Genomic DNA, 21,648 nt, shown 5'->3' with positions numbered 1-21,648 from the left:
TACATTGTTTTTTCAAAAAAACTTCACCTGCGTCCACACTGCAATCGCATTCTTTCTAAATTAAATTGAAAGAATGCAGGGTTTGGTTTTTTTTGACATTGGTAAACCTCAAATTACAAGGAAGAACACCTTTTTCGAAAGAGCTCTTTCGAAAAAAGGTGAGTGTGGATGCAGAACAGGGGCATTTTTGAAACAAGAGGCAATTTCAAAAAGCACAGGTGCCCTGGTGGTCATTCTGTGAATAGCAATCAGGGCTTTATTTCGAGAGAGCATCCATGCACTCTCGATGCTCTCTTTCGAAAAAGCAGATCGCTTTTTCAATCCAGTTTTGAGGTGTGGATGCTCTCTTTCAAAAATAAGCTTGCAGTCTAGACATATCCTATATGGGCTATTCGTGCTTTGAAGAATAAGGGTTTATCCTGCTGAGCTCTTGGTCTTAATGAAATCTTGACACAATGAATTCCGCAGGTTAATGTATAGAATCATAGAACACTAGAACTGGAAGGGACCTTGAGAGGTCATTGAGTCCAGTCCCCTGCCCTCACAGCAGGACCAAGCACCATCTAGTCCATTCCTGATAGATGTCTATCCAAACTGCTCTTAAATATCTCCAGTGATGGAGATTCCACAACCTCCCTAGGAAATGTATTCCCGTGTTTAACCACCCAGACAGTTAGGAAGTTTTTACTTATGTCCAACCTAAACCTCCCTTGCTGCAACTTAAGTGCATTGCTTCTTGTCCTATAATCAGAGGCCAAGAAAATGACCAGGTGCCTTTTTTTAAAATAAGGAGACATCTGATCGGATAGCATATTATTTACAACACCTTCAGCTCATACAGCATCAGATCATTTGTATTCAAACTCATTAGAGAAGAGCAGACGTTTTGTGGCCCTGGTACATCCCTACTGGTCACACAAATTTCCATAATGGAGTCTCTTTGAAGTGGTCTCAATTCAGGACACATTACACTGGATAAATACTTCCCTATTTCTACTCAACAATTACATTTCTCAGATTTTTGTAACACAAAATTCTGATTGTCGTGTTTAGACAGCCAAATAAACAAGCCGCCAGAGACCAGATGGAATAAAAATGCAGACGGCGATATGTTTGCTCTTAAATATTTTATATCCAAACAGCAATTAAAAAGTGCAGCTAAGAGAAAACAGTATTTAATAACATCTAAATGGGCTAATTTTAAAATGTGTATAAATTTTGTGGTTAACAACAATCAGCATGCCAGTCACTCTTTAGGATATGTACTGGCATTCACAGATACTATCAAATATATTGACACACAAACACAGGCAGGAAAAGAACAACAATGGAAAAACAAATGCCCAAACCTAAGCATAGGTGCAGAAACTAAGAATGCAGGGAGTTCTGCAGCACCCTCAGGTTTTATCCAAGGTTGCTATGCCGACCCCATGCCCAATTCCCATTGGCTGCAACCCAAGGTTCCCATGGCTGCCACCCCATGCCTGGTGTCCTGGCTGCCACTCCTTCACCCCGCATCCCAGCTGCCAGCCCTGAGGTTCTGCTCCTGGCCCTTCACCTGTCCCAAAAGCCCTCTACTAAAAATACTGTATTCCTGCACCACTAAGTCTAAGGTTATTTTTAGATTTATCAATGCTATAGTATTCTACAGGACAATGTAGCACTTTAAAACTAACAAGATGGTTTATTAGATGATGAGCTTTCGTGGGCCAGACCCACTTCCTCAGATCAAATAGTGGAAGAAAAATAGTGGTTTTTTTCTTCCACTATTTGATCTGAGGAAGTGGGTCTGGCCCACGAAAGCTCATCATCTAATAAACCATCTTGTTAGTCTTTAAAGTGCTACATTGTCCTGCATTTTGCTTCAGCTACCCCAGACTAACACGGCTACATTTCTATCACTATAGTATTCTACATGGGTCTAAATTATACACGTTACATTGTCAGCTTCAAAAGCATTTTTATTTTAGTTTTCATGTATTAGGAGATACACTGGGCTTAGTAAAATACAGAAATATGTCAACCCAATGTACATTTTGTTATTATTAATTACTTTTCAATAATGAACCCCACAACCTTATTGTACCATGACAAGGTGAATTCTAATTAGGCAATAAATACATTGATATTTCCATTTCTTTTAAGAAACAAAAAATAACAGAAAAACAGCTATGATCTCTATTTGTTGTCTTACTTAACAGTATCTCCCAAAATATATGTTTTATTCTTTCAGCAGCCAGTAGAGGGTGATGTTAAATTTGATAATTATTTCCTCTCTCAGAGGCCAAACAAACCCTGCAATACACCCATCTCTGTTTCTTCCATCACACCCTAACAGGCATGGAATTTGAGCTAAGTTGCATCTTCTAATGGCTGTTGCTCATCTGCCAAGTCAGTCAAGACAAACGTCTTTTCTACTATTGATTTAAAGCATTATGGACTTTATCTTAATAAAATACATATGCTGCAGTAATGAAAATTCATGAACTTGCTGTCAAGACATTGTATTAATTAGACGTAATTAATCCAGCTTGAACCTCTGTAGTCTGGCACTCTCTTGTTCGGTAACATCCATGGTCCAGCATGATTTTAGTTAGCCAAATGTCCATTTATCATGGGTGTGGCCAAGTTTCCCACAGTCCCATAAAGTTTGTTTACAGCCACCAGTCCTGACTCTCAGTGATCTGTGCTATTATTTAGCTCTAATTTACCCCTAAATGTCTTCTAAGAGCCCAGTAAGCAGAGGAAGTGTTGGTAATGCTATTAGACAATATTGACCACCCATAGTTCAGCAAACTCTGGTTCGATGCCAGTCAGGTCCCAAAGGTGCTGGAGTAAATAGGTTCCACCTGTAGTAGTATATCACAGAGAAGTCCCAGTTATGGACAAAGGGCTCATCGTGCTAGGTGCTTTGCAAGCACATAACAAAAAAGGCGTCCCTGTCTCTTGCTCCCAATATAATGTGTCAGCAAGGCACTGACTTTGAAACAAAAAGATATGAGAGGAATGCAGTGAAATCAAGGAAAGGAATACTGACAAAGAAGGTGAGGTGCAAGGGCCTTATGTGGTTCATCAGTGACCCCTTTTGCTATTTACTGAGAAGTACACACTACCTCTAAAGAAGTCCCACCCAATCTAGCTAACTTCAAATCTAAAATGCCCCCACCCCAGTAGCATCTAGGCACCAATCCTCCTCCATCACAAACATGCTGGTGATAGGAAAATGAGAGGACACAGACTTGGAAGGCCTGACTCTAGAAAATAGTTGAGGGGTACATCATACACTGCAACATCCTCCTAACTTGTATAGAAAACATCAAACAAGCTTCAGCAAACAGCTCTTGCTTATTTGTAAATTCATCTAATTTTTGGCTCAGAAACATACATTAGGGTAGCCATTTGGGGGGTTTAGAAAGAGTTTATCCTTATGACTCCCATATAAATAAATTAATTTCAATTACTCTGACTTCTCATAATGCATAGATTCATACTTAAGTATTCTGCTTTAATTTTAAGAAAAATTATAGCTGGAGATTACTCTACCTTGCCCATCTATTTGAAAATCATATTAAGTAATCATGACACCTTAGAGACTAAGGCTACATCTAAACTACGATCCTATTGCAGAAGAGCAAATGCAAATGGAGTGCTCATTTGCATATGCAGCGCTCTCATTTGCATTTCCTCTTCCTTTCCCTTTTGCACGAGAGGTTTTTGTGCAAAAAAGCGCTGTGTAGATGGCGTCTTTTTGTGCAAAAACCCCCTTTTGCACAAGAGCCATTCTTCCTTTTGAAAAGGAAGGGGGGTTGCGCAAAAAGGCGCTGTCTACACAGCGCTTTTTTGCACAAAAACCTCTTGCACAAAAGGGAAAGGAAGAGGAAATGCAAATGAGAGCGCGACATATGCAAATGAGTGCTCCATTTGCATTTGCTCTTCTGCAAGAGGATCGTAGTTTAGACGTAGCCTCACAAATTCATTAGGACATAAGTTTACATGGGTAAAACTCACTTCATCAAATGAACTGGAGTGGAAGTTACAGAAGCAGGAGTATATATAAGGAAGAAGTTGCTTGTGTTAAAGAAGCTAATCGAGTCCAGGTGGAAGTCTATGAGTCTGTGAGTAAGTGGGTCATTCATAGCATTTGGTGTGGAGATGTGAATATCTAGAGAGGGGAAATTGCCTTTGTAATGTGTTAACCAATTCTAAATTGATAGTGTTGAATTTGCAAATGAATTTCAGTTTAGCTGTCTCCCTTTGTAACTGGTTTTTGAAATTCTTTTGTGAAAGGATGGCTACTTTCAAATCCATCACTGAATGTCCAGGGAGGCTAAAATGTTCCCCTACAGGTTTATATGTGTTACCATTCCTGATGTCCAATTTGTCTCCATTTATCCTTTGTTGTAGAGACTGTCCGGTTTAGCCAATATACATGGCAGAGGGGCATTGCTGGCACTTATCACATTAGTGGATATGGCTTATGTGGTTAGGTTCTGTGATCATGTCACTTGTATAGAAATGCAGACAGAGTTGGCAATGGGGTTTGTTGCAGGGATAGATTCCTGGGTAAGTGTTTCTGTGGTGCGCTGTGTGACTGCTAGTGAGGATTTGCTTCGGGATGGAGGGCTGTCTGTAGGCGAGAACTGGCCTGTTTCCCAAGGCCTGTGAGAGTGAGGGATCATTTTCCAGGATTGGCTGTAGATTGTCAATGATGCGCTGGAGGGGTTTAACCTGGGGGCAGTAGGGGATAACCAGTGGTGTTCTGTTTTCCTTGTTGGGCCTGTCCCGAACCAGATGATTTCTGGATACTCCTCTGGCTTTGTCAATCTGTTTCTTCACTTTCCCAGTTGGGTATTTAAGTTTTAAGAATGTTTGATAAAGATCCTGTAGGTGTTTGTCTCTGTGTGAGGGATTGGAGCAGATATGGTTGTCGATATGGGCTTGGCTGTAGACAATGTCGTGGATGGAAGCTAGAGGCATGTAGGTAAGACTAGTGGTCAGTAGGTTTCTAGCATAGGGTGGTGTTTATGTGGCCATCATTTATTTGTACTGTAGTGTCCAGGAAGTGGGTCTTTTGTGTGGATTGTTCCAAGCTGAATTTGATAGTGAGGTCCAAATTGTTTTGAAATACTGTAGATTTCTTCAAGGGTCTCCTTCCCATGGGTCCAAATGATGAAGATGTCATCATTGTGCCATAAGCAGAGGAGGACTGGTAGGGGTCGAGAGCTGAGGAAATATTAGAGGTCAGCCATAAATATGTTGGCCTATTTTGGGGCCATGCAGGTACCCATGGGTACACACAAGCAGTGCCGCAGACTTGAAGGTATAAATTGTCCCGAAATCAGAAGTGGTTCTGGGTGAGGACAAAGCCACATAGATCCAACACCAGGTGTGCTGTGGCATCACTGGGGATACTGTACCTGACAACTTGTAGTCCGCCCTTGTGTGGAATATGCCCTAATAAAGCTGTTAGTCTCTAAGGGTGTGTCTAGACTACAGAATTTTGTCGACAAAAGTGGACTTTTGTCGACAAAACTATACCTGCGTCTACACTACCGCTGAGTTCTGTCGACATAACGTCGACAGAACTCAGCAGTTTTGTCAACGCTGGTAAACCTCATTTTACGAGTCATAACGCCTTCTGTCGACAGAGTTTCTGTCGACAGATGGTGTTATTGCATGTAAACTGTCCTTTGCGTCTACACTGCCATGTCGACAAAGCAGCTTGCTTTGTCGACAGAACTGAATGTAGTGTAGACGCTCTTTGTCGACAGAAGTTTTGTCGACAGTATCTGTCGACAAAAGCCTGTAGTCTAGACGTACCCTAAGGTGCCACAGGGCTCCTCATTGTTTTTGCAGATACGACTAACACAGCTACCCCTTAGAGTCCTATGAGTTAGGCAGCTAAATACCTTTGAGGATCTGGACCTAAGTTTATAGGTATGTCTACACCAGTGTTTCTCAACTAGTGATACGAGTATCCTTGGGGTACTCGAGAGAAGTCTGGGGGGTACACCAAGACAACTGAAATTTGGAGAAAACTGAATTTTTGTTTGAAGTTTTATAGTGCTTTATTATTTTTGTACTTTTTACACCCAAAAATTTCATTGCCCAGCCGGCTATGATTAAGTTGTTTAAACAAATGTATTACAATGGTAGAAAAAAAATGTGTATCTGAAAACTGTAAATACTGGGGATACTTTTTTTTTTTAACAAAAGGGATACTTTATAATAAAAAGGTTGAGAAACACTGGTCTAGACTGCAACCAGGAGTATACTTAACTGCATACTTACCAATGTGGGAAGACAGACACCCTCTCTGAGTTTCTTGAGCTAGTGTGCTAAAAAACAGAAGCCTAGCCAGAGGTAGCATGAATGTCACATGCATAACTTTACTCGTGTGAACAGTTCTATTGATAGAATATCCTGTGAATAAAGTTACAGCTGTGCACAAGTGTTTGTAGGATCAGGGCCTAGCTTAGCCATTTCCTAGAAGTATTTCTAACTTCACCTTTAATGTTCTGCTTTTTTGTTATCTATTAATACTTATCTGTCTTGTCTTTTAGTCTGCAAGCTTTTGGGCAGGGACTGTGTACCAACTAGCATGATGGGAAGGGTTCCATGCAATTTGGTACCGTACAGCACTGCACCAATGTAAATTACAATAATGAGAATTAAAAACCAAAGTCCAAGCTCTAAATGTGGGATGCAAATTTCATCTTTCCTGGTTCCAGGGGCTGGATTTGGGCCCATCATTCAAAAGATTTGACAGGCAAATGATACATTTCATCCAAAGTCATCCTTCCTTTAAAAGATTAAAAAGAAAACGCACTTTCTAATCTTGAACATGCTGAATATGACAAATGCTTTTGACATGAGAAGCCCCGCTCATCCCATTGATGTTTAAATGTATCTTTGCATACACTGAAAAGGTTAAGTTTTATCAAACAGAAATTAAACTGATTATTGAGCAATATATATAGGACCTTAGAAGTAGACTGTGGATGACATCTTGGCTCTGCTGAGGTCAGTTGATAGTAGTAAACCAGATTTCACCCTGTATTCTTTTGGAGGGTAGTGGTTGCATAACCAAAATTATTTTAATTAGAAGATCTAATGTGATAACAGCTCACTGCAGGGAGGGGTATTGTAAAAACTCACCTACTCCCAAGGCACCCAAATATTTAAGCACGTGCTTAAGTACATTCTTATTCAACAAAGCATTTAAATACATCCTTTATTTTAAGCATTTGCCAACATGTCACCGAAAACTGATGGTTCTGTCATTTACTCCTTTGTAAATATGATGGGAAAATATAATCTGTGCATCTGACCTACAGCTTAGAAAGTGCAACCTGAAACACTGCCGTTCTACTCAACACTCTAAAAGTGAACACGTCTCTTCATCCCTTGATAAGTGTTCAGAACTCCCACTACCATTACAGGAATGCATTAAGTGGAGGGAGACCGCAACAGCCATTTTCTTTAGATGTAGGCTGTAAAGGTAGCTTAGAGAAAGAAAGTATCATATGCACGGCTATATAGAGAGTTCTCCTCCTAGAAAATTACAACCTAGCCCTGGCTTTTAAGATGTTGATAGCAACAGTAATATATAATACATAACTGACCTTCCTGAGAAAGAGAATTTTAAAATAATCAAAAAGCTATTTGTGCAATCTGACTAGACAGCCCATAAATACAAGCTCAAGAAAAGCCTGCACACACACACACACACACACACACACACACACACACACACACACAAAGAATAAATAGTGAGTCAATGTGAGTCAGACCGAGACTACATATGGCGAAGCTTGTAAATAAAACATGCCAGCCAATATGTTCTCCCAATTCTAAATGGCAATTTAGAAGTTTGGCATTGAATTAATGAATTCAAAAAATATAAACATATTAAACATTTATGCCAGAAATTCTTTTCAGTTCTGAAACTGCTCCAGACAAAGAAAACTCCCTGGCGGACACTTCCACCAGCATTTTCCTTTATTATCCTAACATTTCATCACTGCACATTGATATTCTCAAGGCAAACAAATTGCCTTTCATCTCAAACATGGAGTGGGAATGGCTAAAATCGGAATGCTGGCCTTCCCAACATCTGCACATAGGAAACCCTGAAACACTTGAGGGAAAACTAAATCAGGTAGAATAAGATTAAATGATTTCAGCCAAGGCAGACTGAAAATGAAAACTTGTTTTCTGCCTCTACAGACGGACTCCTGGCAGGCAGGGCGCAATTCCTCCAGAAGACAGAGGTAGTAGACCTGATGCTTACTCGTGCTTGCATGTGACCAGAATAAGTGTGCTGGCTGCAGGTTGAAGGGATGAGCCCACCAGAAAATGGGATGCCCAGTAGCCGCCAACAGATATCAGTTCTATAGCTTTTTGAGTGCTTTGAAGGGATCTTTCCGATTTTGGTGCTTTTGTTCTATTACAGTTTATGATATGAAAACACTAGTCATTTTATATTGTTTTTAAAGTTGACATGTTGTTTCTGTCAAGGTTGATGATTAGCTACTGTCATCTGAAGAAGCTCACTGATTGTTGTGGGAAACGTCATGAAAGCAAAGAAATACAGTAATGAAATTCCTGAATAAAAAACCAAGCCTTCTGCCTCAACGATAAAGGCAAACCCACACTTCACAAAGTCAAAACTGAAATTGCCTTTCAAAGTCTCACAGAGAGATTAGTTTCAATGAAGAGATTTATATTTGGGAGGACTGAAACTGGATTTTATTAGAAGTAACCCTAAATGATACTGCTCCTTAATGGTAATCAACGGGTGACTCATCCACAGAGTTATCAGAAATGCTACTCTGCTTTGTCTCACAATAATTCACAAATGTACACACAGGATAGCTATAAAATCAAAAGGCAAAAGCAACCCTATCTTTCATTTCTCATGTTTGTGATTGCTCACAAAATACAGTGATTGGAAAACATCTTAATTAGTGAAATACAGGATGTAATTCATGCTACATAGGGATATCTCAGCATTTTAGCTTACAAAATGATCTTTTCAAGAGTGTTTGGTGTTAGCCATCATGCAAAAACAATTAGTTGTTCAAGCAATTAGAAAGTAAATATCCCCTAAAAGGGTTTTGTGCTTTTCAAGCCTTAAATGCAACAGTCAGACTGCTCCTGAGAGTTTTAGTTTATTTTTTGTTGCTTGTCTGAATGGGTTTCTTTGGATCATGTGTTGTAAATCCTTGAAGCTCTTTTAGCTATGGTTTGAGCTTCGGATGAATTCTCTTCTTGTTCCTCTGCCCTCTTATGTTTTAAAAATATGTCTGACTTCAAAAAGCGGCTGTAGCTGTCATACTTCATGAGATTGAATATCTAGGGGAGAGAAAGAAAACAAAAATGATTATTCAAATAAAATAAATCCTAAATCAGAAGAATAATAGGAAAGTTCTAAAATTTTGTTCTGTCAGCAAATGTGTACACTAAAATGTATGACATTAAAATAAATCTTATATATTCTAAAAGTGACTGTGTATAGCAAACCATATTATGGGGTTCCATGTTCATTAATGTCCATATCAAATCTGATCAGCCCATGGGCCAAAGGACGGTTTTCCTGCCTGAAAATACTACAGATGAAACCTGATGTTTGCAAGTCATACTCTCATATTACCATCTGCAGTAAAGGATCTGCAGCTGGCACTTAGTTACCAGTTGTATATGATGTCCCAGTGAAGACATTACCCAGCTCCCAACCATAACAAGGACTGCTGGACCACCAGGAGAAAAATGGAATGAAGATGGCATTTGGTCCGTGCAATAAAAAGATAGGACTCGGAATGCACAGAGGGAGCAGAGCTGTATACACACACCTTTCTGGACATACCGACACACAAATATTACAGTAGAGCCCGAGCATATCTACAGCACTGAGATAGTAACAAAAGAGCATTTTAAGAATTTAAGTAGAAAATAGTTGAAGGTGCAAATGTGTTGCTGATTAAAACAGCTGGCTTGTCCAACACTTCTTCTGCTAAGCTCACACTTAACTGATTTATCCAATCCTTGTTACTCCCTCCAGGAGTAATAGCCTGGCTCCATTCAAGCCAATGGAATTTTGCCATTGACTTTGGCGAGACCAGGCTTTGACCCACAGGATGCACATGGGCACTACATAATAATTGATGCATCACCCGAAAATCCTTCATGCTTTTTAAAAATAAATATTTTGTCCCCATTTTCCCAACACCCTTTTTTTGGGAATTTCTAAGAGAGTCACGTTGTCTTTTTTCTTCCAGGACTTCCAGTTCTCTGCTGTTCTTGAGCTCAGTTGTTTTCTCCCCTCCTACTTCCATCTATTTCTAAGCAAACTCCTACAACTCACTTGGATTTTTACTAACACCGACAAAAAGTCTTTAGTGCTCTCAGTTGTCTAAGTCGTGACTATTTTCTTGGGCTAGAAAGGAGAGAAAAATATACTGCAAACCATAATTGAACCAAAACAAAAGCATACATCACCCTTTGGCAATGAGTGCGCTAGAGTAGCCTCTCTGAGTCACTCTTCGTGACTGATTATATTTTATGGTGCCCAATGTCAACTAAGCTAAATTTCCAAGAGGAATTTTTGGATTCTCAGCTGCTTCCGTAAGTAGGGAAACAAATTCCATGTGTGGATAACTGAAACTGTAGCTTTCTGATTCTCATTTCTAAACTGTTTTAAACTGCTAATGCCACTGTGGCTTACTGCCTTGAAGAGAGAAAGCTTGTTCTTTTCACCTCTGCAGTAATTGTAGCTACAAAAAACCCTCAAACACATAAAACATGGGTGTGTATAAGTTGTAATATCCTGTTTGCAAAATAAATGACACAGAAGCTTTCGTACTAATTGCTGTTCACTTTTATATGTAAACCAGTAGAAACCTCCCTGCGTCAATTTAAATGCTAAATTGATTTAAATTAATTTTAACTCAAGGTAGCTACCTCAATGGTAACAGTGACAAGACATGGGAGTTTTTATTTTGATGTGACTGATTGAGGTTAACTCTGTACCTCCCACCTGAATTTGACCTTGACTAGCTACATCAAAATAAAAATTACCTATGCTGTGTGTCCACTAGCATTCTATATTGAGATAGCGAGCTCCATGTGAAAATATACTTTTTTTTTTTTTTGGAAGTGAAGGCATAGCCCCTTTAGAGGTACATGAGCCGGAGTCTGGGACTTACATTAACAAACTCCTCTTTTTCATGGTGATAATCAGGGACCTTTCATGATGGACAAATACTGCAAATATCAAAACCAAGTTTGTAACAGTTCTGGAGTTTTCTGGAGTTTTTTATAGTCATATATAGAAGATTTTAAATTGAATAGATGAGATTCATTAGAATGGGTGTATGTACCCGGGTAAAGAATTTAAAATTCACAAGGTTTCTAGGAATTCTTACTTCCCCAGCCTTGTGGCTGAAGCTGTATTCAAAAAACTACACAAACAGGGCCAAATACTGATACTCTTACTAATATTAAGTAGTACCCTAAGGATGTTAAGAAACATGTATTTGACTAAACGTGTCCTCAATACAATTTATATTGAGTACACGATTAGTCAATAAGGGACCCCGCTGAGGCTCTGCCTTTTAAATTGGGCTTTAGACATTTCCATGGTTAATCATCTGGAATCCACTTCAAGGGAAGCGGAGTCTTTGCTCATCAGCCCACTTCAACATTGGACAGATGCATTCAGCATGTGACATCAGCTTTGTTCAACATGCTTTTTTAAATCAAAGAACTGCTTTGCTGGCAAAGACATGAGCCATGGTGAAAATACAAATAGTCAGAAGTCCGGAGGCAAGGGCCACACTCTTTGGAAGCTGCAAGTGACAATCAGTGACTCTTTAGCAAAGTACAGTAAAACTCCAATAGTCCGGCACCCCTGATAGTCCAGCATCAAAATGGCAAGAGCCTAGTGAGTGAGCTTCGGCAAAAAATGAGTCACAAGGTAACAGCGGCAGCAGCTGAACCGAGCAAAAAGGGTAAAAAAGGGTTTAAAAAACTAAAACATCACAGTATACTGTATACAGTATGTTCAATAAAAAGGGTTAAGAACACTTTATATACAGTATATAATGTATACAGTATATATATAACCAGTTTATAGTATCTCCTGATAGTCCGGCATATCTGATAATCTGGCACCACCTAGGTCCCATAGGTTCTGGATTATCGGAAGTCTACTGTAGATTAAAAAAATGAAGAGAACCTGGGACACAAAAGCCACGGAAGAAGCCTGGGCTCTAGTTGAATGGACCATGATAGGAGGGGCTGGAACATGCACCAGCCCATAGCACTCCCTGATGAAGGGGCCAATCCAGGATGAGATACACTGGGCTGAGACCGGCAAGCCCTTCGTCCTGTCAGCTATTGACACAAACAACTGAGGACGCTTACAAAAGGGTTTTGTTCTACCCAAATAAAATGCAAAAGCTCGCCTAACATCCAAGGTGCATAGAGCCTGCTCTGTTCTCGAACTATGCAGTTTTGCATAAAACACCAGCGGGAAAACATCCTGGTTAACATGAAAATGCAACACCACCTTAGGCAAAAAAGATCGATGGGGGTGAAGCCTAATCTTGTCCTTAAAAAAGACCATGTCTGGAGGGTCCACGGTCAAAGCTCGCAGCTCCAAGACCCGCTTAGCGGAGATAATAGCTACGAGGAAGGACTCCTTCCAGGACAGGTGCAGAAGGGAGCAAGTGGCCAACAGCTACAAATGGGGAGCCATGAGCCTAGTAAGCACCAAGTTAAGATCCCACGCAGGCAGGGGCTGGCGCACCTGAGAGAATACCCTGTCTAACCCTTTGAGGAAGTGAATTACCATAGAGCAGGGGTCTCCAAGCTTTTTAAGCACGAGATCACTTTTTGAATTTAAGTGCAATCAAAGAGCTACCTCAGACCCAAATACCCTTGTTCCATCTCCTTTGTGCTCCTTCTCCGAGGCCCTATTCCTGCTCACTCCATCCTCCCTCCCTCTCCCATCCCCCCTCACTTTCACCAGGCTGGGGCGCAGACTCTGGTCTTGGATTACGGGATCTGGAGTGCGAGAGGGGCTCTGAGCTTGGGGCAGGCAGTCAGGGTGCAGGAGGAATGCTAGGGGCAGGCTCTGGCAGGAGCTCTAGGGCAGGAACTTGAGGTGTACGAGGGGGTTCATGACTGGGGTAGGGCTCCGGCTGGGCCCTGCTGACCTCAGGTGGCTCACCCCTGCTCCTGAGGGGACAGCTCCACGGCAGAGGGCAGGAGCTGTGCAGCAGTGCAGGGAGAGACAGCTATGTGCTGGCACTGGATAGCCTCTTGGCCAAACCAGTCGGGATCACCTGTCAGAGGCTCCAAGATCTGCCAGTAGATCCCAATCTACTGGTTGATGACCACTGCCATAGAGTCTGCGAAGACCGGCCTGCCCCAAGATCCCGAGTGGAAGCCGAAATAGCCAACAGGTGTATCCTGACTGAGGAAGGGGCAAGGCCCTGGGTCCTGAGGTCTAGGAGATAATCCTTTGTGTGGACGTCACCTGGTCCGGTGCTGGTGACTAGGGCAGTGGTGTGGTGCTCCCCTGTTCCTGATGATAGGCCCATGAGGTCCAAAAGGGCCATTGCCCCAGGTGTTGCCACTGGGGTGGACATGACTGGAAGAGCTACGATGGCACAAACGGTGCCAAAACGTGACTGGTGCTTGGACTGCGGCCGGTGCCAGGACTGGGAACGGTGTTGGGACCAGGCCCAGGAGACCATGACATGAGACCAGAGGGACTCCACATTGGAGTCCAAGGAATAATCAGACTCCAACCAAAGCGGTGCTGAAGATGGGCCCGGTGATGGGTGCTGTGAAGAATGCCAGAGAATGGCTGCTGGTTTGCCCCAGTGCCGAACAGATGGAGATGGCATCAGGTGCTCCAGTACCGCAGGATGCACCGCTGGGATAGGGGCACTAGAAGCAGAGATCTCCCTCAACCTTTGGGAGAAGGTTGCCGCTAATGCCGCGTCCATGCCCAGTGCCGAAGCGGGTGTCAAAGAACATGCTGGAGAGGGGAGCATCACATTAGTACCAGCCCCGAGGCCTTCGGCAAAGGCACAACTGGTGCTGGTCGCACCAATCAGCATCCTGATGCACCAAAGACGGCGGTGAGGGTGGGCTCAAGGTGAACTCAATCAGCTCTTGTACTGCTTCGAAAGTGTCTAGAGTCGAGGGCAGGTCTATGAACACAGATTCCTCCTCCTGGGTACTTTCCCTGGCCACACTCCACCGGCCATGCAAAGTCCCAGGAGCAGCAGGCCTTGATACCTCAGCCACCACAAGGGTGCCCGGACAGATGGCACGCTGCGGGTGCATGCCGGGACAGCAATCTGCCCCTTTTGCCCTCTTCTTACGGGGCACCGGAGACTGAGATCGGTGCCGGGTGGAAGGGCATCTCGATGCCGTCAAGGTCCAGGAGGAAGCCTCCCGCACCGAAGACGGTTCACTGCGCAGTGCTGGTGCGGCTTCAGCAGCCAGTGCCGGGCAGAGCACGGACTCTATTAAGAGTATTTCTCACCTGGGTCTCTCTCACACTGAGTCCTGGGTTTAAAACTGCGGCAGAACTTGCAATTCGCAGGAACGTGGGCCTCACCCAGGCACTTCGAGCACGAATAGTGTGGGCCCCCTCAAGGTTTAGGCTTAGAGCAGTCCACACAGGGCTTAAAGCCATGAGGCCTCGGCATGCCCCGGAGACAGGTGGAAAGGGAACGCAACGGGTAAACCCCGACCCAATGAGGAACACTAACTACTAACTAACTTGAACAAAGAGCAGTACTCAAACTAAACAAATAAACAGGAAGGGCAACTTGGAGAACAAAGGTAGACCACTGAGTGATAACTAAGTGCAAATACCATGAAATCATACTTGCAAACGAGCAAAATAAGAGCTCTAACAACCATCACGGGTGGTAAGAAAGAACTGAGGGGATGGAGGGCCAGCAGGGATATATATGCACTAGGGATGTGAAAGACTAGTTGACTTGTCAACTATCTGATAAGCAAAACGTTATCAGATAGTCAATACACTAGTCGACCAGTCGCTTCCCGTCCCCTTGCTGCCTTTATCAGAAAGAGGCAGCAATGGGGTGGGAGGGAAGAGCAGGGAGGCAGCACTGCTTGGAGCCGGAGTCAGCTCCCCACTGACCCCAGGCTCCACATGACACGACCGCTTTGAAATGCTGCAGGGAGCCCTACGCAGCGTTTCAAAGCGGCAACACCACATAGAGCCAGGGTCAGCGGGGAAGTTCCCAGCTGGTCCTTAGCTCCACGCAGTGCTGCTACTTTGAAACACCGCGGGAGCCAGGGGCCAGCGGGAGACTCAATCAGTCCCCCGCTGGCCCTGTTCTTCCCGCATCACTTTCACCTTTGAAGTATAGCAACAGCCCTGTGTTCAAAGGTGAGGGTCCCTTATAGACTAATCGATTTGCATTGACTATTCAATTAGCCTATTAATCTAAATTGAACATTCCTAATATGCATAGCTATAGTGGCGCCACCCTGCGGGCTCCCCTACTGGTGCCACTGAGGGAAAACTCGACAGTCCATGTACGCGGCGCGCACACCCCCAAGTGGAATGGACATGAGCAAACACTCAAAGAAAAACAGACTGAACTGGAGTCTTGAGCTCTTCTCTGCCAGCCAGTATGTGGGCAGGGTCCTCTCCACCACATTACCAGAATAGGCTGCCAGAGCAAGGGTTCCTCTGCCCCTTTCTGCCTAATTCATCTTCCCTCCAGTGAAATTCTGTCCGTTGGAGCACCCAACCCAGCAAGCCACTGCAGAGCACAGCACGCGGCTTTCAAGCTTTCATTCTGCCCTGAGCCCAGCAAGTGTGCATCACTGTGCATTTTGTAAGATCGTCTGCTTTCATACTAGGGATGTAAAATCCTGTTCAATTAGTAAACCAGTTAAATGTTAAGTTTAATCGGGTCACTGATTAAATAATATGGGCTGGCGGGGCGGGGCTTCCCCAGCCTAGCTGGGCTGGAGTGCCTCCTCCCCGCCCATTGCAGATGGGGGCTGCTCTGGCTGGGCTGGGTCGCCCTGCCTGTGGCACACCTGGCCTGGGCCCACCATGGATGGGGCTATCTGGTCAGGCTGGAGCGTCCTTTGGTCAAGGCAGGCCCCGCAGGGCTGGAGCAGCACCCTGCCCATGGCATGCGGGTGGCTACTCCAGCCCCCACTGGTTAACTGTAACTGGTAAGCTTCACCCGTTAATGATTAACCAGTTAACCAATAAAACTCACTATTAATATCCCTATTTCATACACCTAGGAGCTCGTTCTACCAGTTAGCAGGCAATGTGCATGCTCTGACAAAACTGAGCCTATATACAGTAATAGCCCAGGCCTTACGGTCCCGCCACCTCCCTGTCCTGTTCACCTTCATTGCGTCCTTCCACATCAGCCATAAAACATGTCCTCAAGTGAGCAGGGTATATGTAATAGGTTTACCTGGTCCTGCAGCTTTTGGAACATTAGTGGGTGAGGTGCTTCCAATATTGTCTCATTCAGACGGGACTGCCCTTCAACGTTGACTTGGAAGGAAGCTTTACTGGACAGGAAAGTCATGTAAATTTCTTTTGCTTTTTCTTGCATCTGTGAAAGGTCAAATATGTACAATGGGAACATGTAACTTTGCCAGAGTCCTCCTATAAGACATGCTAATGCCATGAGAGATGCCTCTATCAGATGCAGCATCTTAGAAAGTAGAGAGAGAGAGAGAGAGTTGTGTGTTTGTCCGTCTGTGAGTCTGTCCATCTGTGAATCCATTTGTTCAAAACCTCTTCCTAAATGGTAAGAGGTAAGGCCATTTGGTATGCAGCTTCCTCTTACCCTAACTTACAGCACAGCCAGAGTTTGATGATGCCAGGAAAATGGGATGTGCCTGGAATTCGATTGTTTTCCATAACATGGAAAGGGAGGGGGCAAATAGGGACAGTTGTGCTCCACCATGACCAGATGGGGCAGCGAGTGTGGGGGACAGTTGTACTGCAGAGTGATTACAGGGAAACGGCCACACTGGGAAGAGAGTGGCCAACCGGGGCTGGGACTCTCCATGTTGCCAGTCATCAGCCCTGGGCAAGTGGACCCCTTGCTCCCAAACCCCTCTCTACTGCAGTGCCAGATGAGGGGGGGGGGGGGAGAGGAGGGAAGGAGAGTCCTCCCAGCCTGCAATCCCAGTCATCCCAAGGAGCTGCCGGCCAGCTAGGGGGACTAGACAGTGCAGCCTCCCCCCCCCCCCCCGGATCTGTCTTAAGGAGCCGCCGGCAGCCTAACTCTGGCACACACCCTAAGGATCTGGGGGTGGGGGGGAGGAGTGAGCAGCCCAGTCCCAACTTCCTTGCAAAAGTAGCTAGGGGGTAGGTAACCTAGCTCCATAAGGAGCCGCCAGCCAGGCGACTTGGGCAGCACAGCCCTAGACCCCCTCCTTGGGAGGAGCCACCAGGTCAGTGCAGCTAGAGTCCCCAGGAGGAGCCACCGTTGGAGCAGCACTACCCTGTCTGCCTCAGGCAGCCCCAGTACATCCCTCCTGACCTCCCAGCTTCCTGACCTGAGTTCTCCCTGCCCTGAATCCTGTACCCCTCTCCTGAGCCCTCCCACATCTCCCACCCTCTGCCCTCAGCCCCCCCACACCTCCCAGCCCCCTGCCCTGGCTCCTGTACCTCCACACACCTCCAGCCCCCGCCTTGATCCCCCCACATCCCCAAGATCCTGCCCTAACTCCTGTACCCCACCCATAGCCCCCTGCCCTGGGGGACTGGAGAAAAGCCGGATAAATCATCTAGTAGTGATATATAAATCATTTCATTCATCGTTTAGGAAATGTACTTCTTAAAGTCCGAATCGTGCAACATGCTGAGAGTTCACTAACTTTAATGGGAATTGACAGCGCTCAGCACTTCATTCAAGAAGTCAACACCTTAGTCCCCGATGGTGCAAATATGTAACTGCAAGGGGAGGAGCTTTTCACTGTAGCTGAAGAGGTTAGGTGTGGGCTTCTTTGAGGTAGTTTATTTTTTTTAATTGTTTGCTCTGACTGCAGCAGATGTTCTGTTTCAGCACCTGGCCTTGTCTTCATAGAGCAAGAATAATGATAATGTTTAGCACTCAGACAGCCCTCTTCAACTTCAAAGCACTTTACTAATCCTGTACCACTGAAATCAACTGCAAAACTCTCCTTGCCTAGGAAGTTCATGAAAACAGATAGGAGAAGAAGCACAGTGGGAGGCAATATTTTAAAGCAAATCTCAGACTGGTGTAAATTTTTCATACTTAGTTCGCCAACAGGCACTAGAAGATAATTAGTAACAGGTAACCATAAATATTCTGTATTCTATATTTAATGAGGAACAGTGTTCAGAGAGTAGCACTAGCTAGAAGACTCCCTCTGTGATGGGAAGAGAAACTGAAGAGGAAAGCACTTAAACTCTTGGCCATGAACAAGCACAGGAATATGTTTATGTTATACTGTTCAAAATAGACATTTGGGGATAATTAAAAGGCAAGTTATACATACACGTCTGACTATTTTAGTATATTCCTAAGGTCTAAAGAATTAACCTTCTCACAGCTGACAGCATATACGTGTTGTGCGGCAGCAGTTCTTTTTAAAAGGAGACTACACATCTGTCTGGAAATGGATGACAGAAGGGGGATCACGTGAGGATTACCTGTTGTGTTTCCTCTCTCTGGGGCATCTGGCATTGGCCACTGTCGGCAGACAGAACACTGAGCTAGATGGATCTTTGGTCTGACCAGTGCGGCCGTTCTTATGATGATAATCATGTGATGATTTAGGGTGTGTCTAGACTACAGAGTTTTGTCGACAAAAGTGGACTTTTGTCGACAAAACTAAACCTGCGTCTACACTACCGCTGAGTTCTGTCGACATAACGTTGACAGAACTCAGCAGTTTTGTCGACGCTGGTAAACCTCATTTTACGAGGCATAATGCCTTCTGTCGACAGAGTTCTGTCGCTAGCTTCACTTGAGATAGGGTACTAAAATGGCAACGTAGATGTTGTGGCACAGGCAGCAATTCGGGATAGCCCCCCCCCCCCCCAAGTCCAAACTCACCTGACCCACTGGATCCCAGCGTAGGTAACTAGCCCAACTGTAACACCCCCACTGCTATTTTTAGTACACAAGCTCAAGACGAGCTAGCATGAGTCTAGACATGCCCTCAGGAAAAACCACTACTGAGCAAGAAGTAAGGAACTTGGAAGCAGTGCAGATGGCACTCTTCCTTCCTTCTGTCAGATGAGTGATAAAAAGTACTGTGTTACTGAAAGTCTTCTTTTAAATAAGACTTAGAATGAAGGTCTTACTCATATGTGGTCATTAAAGATCCCTTGGAACTTTTCATTAATATACATGTGCTAACCCCATCGTCCTGGCCAAATTCCAATTTGGACAATAGGGTTCTGTCTACATAAATCCTCCCTGCTGTTTCAAATGAATTTAATATTCCTCTCTACTTCCTTTCCCAGAGTCAAGTTCTGCTGCAGACACAAGTACAGTTCCCAGAAGTGACTGGGGAACCCCAGATGTATCAGAAACAGATCTGGTAGTTAAACTGTTATTTAGCATTGCTGCACTCTCTTAAACCATTGCCAAGTGACGGCCCAGAAGTGGCAACAAAAATTCCTTAACATACAAAGTTTGCAAGATGCTTTGAAACTCTTTGAAATGAAAGGTGAACTAAATGAGCTGCTGCTACCAGATGCAACAGGAGAATTTTCACGGTAGCATTTTGTTACATTTTCCCAGTGGTTGAAAAGTGAAAAAGATTCCATATGACTAGACAGTTCTTAGGCCCTATCCGTGTTTAAAGTGCATTTGAAAAGGAAGAAATATGTTAACATTGCGAGCAGACACAAATGGTCGTGATGTTTGTTTTTAAATCATGAACACACAGCAACTGCACACAACTGATTCTAATGAAATGTTCACCATTATTTTTAATACAAAAACCCCTTTGTTAATTAAACAAAAATCAGGTTTGCTGTCCAGCTGCTAGAAGTGTCACATGACATGGGGCTTTTTGTTACTGGTTTTCACCTATTGTGTGAAAACTGGCCACTGAACATAGCAATAATTTTACTTAAGAACACGAATGAGCACTTATATAACAGGTCCTGTGATCAAAGAGCTTTACTGACATTCAGCATATTTATGCGATCATCACCTGCCATTATACAGACTTGTGCACAGCTAAACTATGCTAACAAATTGACACAAGAAGCCACAATGCTATTGTGCCATGGGGAGATGCTCATGGAATCCAGTTAGGCTACTTCGGGGATCTGAACTCACTTGGAGGTTGTGCATGAATTTGCAACAGTTGGGTTAACGAATCTCTGTGCATGAACTCTTTTTGATTGGTTGGCTGGTTGAAGAGTGACTTATTCTGCTTTAGCTTAATTTGATAAAGAATGGAATTCAGCTGAACCAAAATAAGCCTAGCTCAAACCAAAATAAACATCTACACAGCCTTCTGTGCCTCGGGTTTACAGGATCTTTCGAAAAAGGCTTCTATTTTTGAAAGAATGGCATCTAGACTGCAGTTTCACTTTCAAAATAGCGCTTTTTTGAAAGAGCGCCATGACGCGAACATGCAAATGAAGTGCAGGAAATTCAAATCCCAGCTTCATTTGCGATTTCGAAGTGTCTAATTTACATCCCTCTGTCGAAAGAGAGATGTAGTCTAGACACACCCATAACGAACTGGGACATCTGCGTTTATAGTGAAAACGACTGTCCAAGGGGTAGAGAATGCAAGGTGCCATCCAGCCCTGTCCAGCTGTATAATCCTTGGGAGGAGCAGCACAGGTGAGCAGTTAAAGCCCTGGGCAGAATGCCAGGTGTGCTCTTCCTGGATCTATCATGAGCTTGCTGTCTTCTCTTAGAATCCGAACACTGTCATCAAGTGGCACTTACCTACAACTCCACCTCAGTCCTAAATGTTTTTGCCTGTGAACAGGTTTTGTTGAGACACGACACACTGCAAATTATACAGAGGCAAATTATGGCTGCTCCAGTGTTGGGAGGAGGGCACTAGAAGAGGAATGCGAAAGCCTTTCCAAGGCTCTGCAATCCACTCATTTAGCAGCTGGCACCCTTCAGTTACAGGGCAGGAGGCTCCCCAGTGCTGCCAGCTAGACACTCTGTCCCCGCCCACTAGATACACTGACTGATAAGGGTAGGCAAGGTTACCACATGGGAGCACAGGGTGTATTAGTCACAGAGGGCAGTGACTGTTACTCGTGCGCATACTTTCCACAGCACTTTGGGAGGTACCATGACTCCAGTAGCTATTGTTAGTAAGACAGTACACCTCCTCAACCTTGCTTTGGACCTCTAGACAGGCCTCATTTGACAAGGAAATAGGCCCAAAAGCAAGGGTACAATTTTACTCCATTTATAAAGTCCAATTCAGAATCTAGGTGCATTTGCAACATGGTTTGAAGGGGAAGATAATTATAACAATACTATTCGAATAAGTGCCTTTGTGAGCTGTGACCCAAGCCCCTTTTGATGACTACTGACAGGAGAGACAGGGAGCACACAGGGTTTTGCAGGAATCCTCTGGGTCCCATAT

The 21,648-nt window shown here is 43.9% G+C and overlaps 1 protein-coding gene across 3 annotated transcripts in view; it reads right to left on the bottom strand.

Moving 5' to 3' along the window:
- Positions 1-3,942: 3,942 nt before the first annotated feature.
- Positions 3,943-21,648, bottom strand: part of RGS10 (regulator of G protein signaling 10) — a 36,218-nt gene continuing 18,512 nt past the window's right edge. Inside the window, exons 4-5 of one of the 3 annotated variants that reach the window (XM_089780197.1) lie at positions 16,500-16,643; positions 3,943-9,357 (exon numbers count right to left, since the gene is read on the bottom strand). In XM_089780197.1, coding sequence (XP_089636323.1) covers positions 9,211-9,357; positions 16,500-16,643 — 291 coding nt within the window. In that variant the 3' untranslated portion in view covers positions 3,943-9,210. The remainder of the gene's footprint in view (positions 9,358-16,499; positions 16,644-21,648) is intronic. The other 2 variants (XM_006111395.5, XM_075935363.2) reach the window with 2 other exon arrangements.

Source organism: Pelodiscus sinensis, chromosome 8 (genome assembly GCF_052426305.1).
Source record: "Pelodiscus sinensis isolate ZL-2025 chromosome 8, ASM5242630v1, whole genome shotgun sequence".
Taxonomy (NCBI): Eukaryota; Metazoa; Chordata; order Testudines; family Trionychidae; genus Pelodiscus; species Pelodiscus sinensis.
Note: the sequence above shows the minus strand (reverse complement) of the source record. Positions and strands in the feature narration are given on the sequence as shown.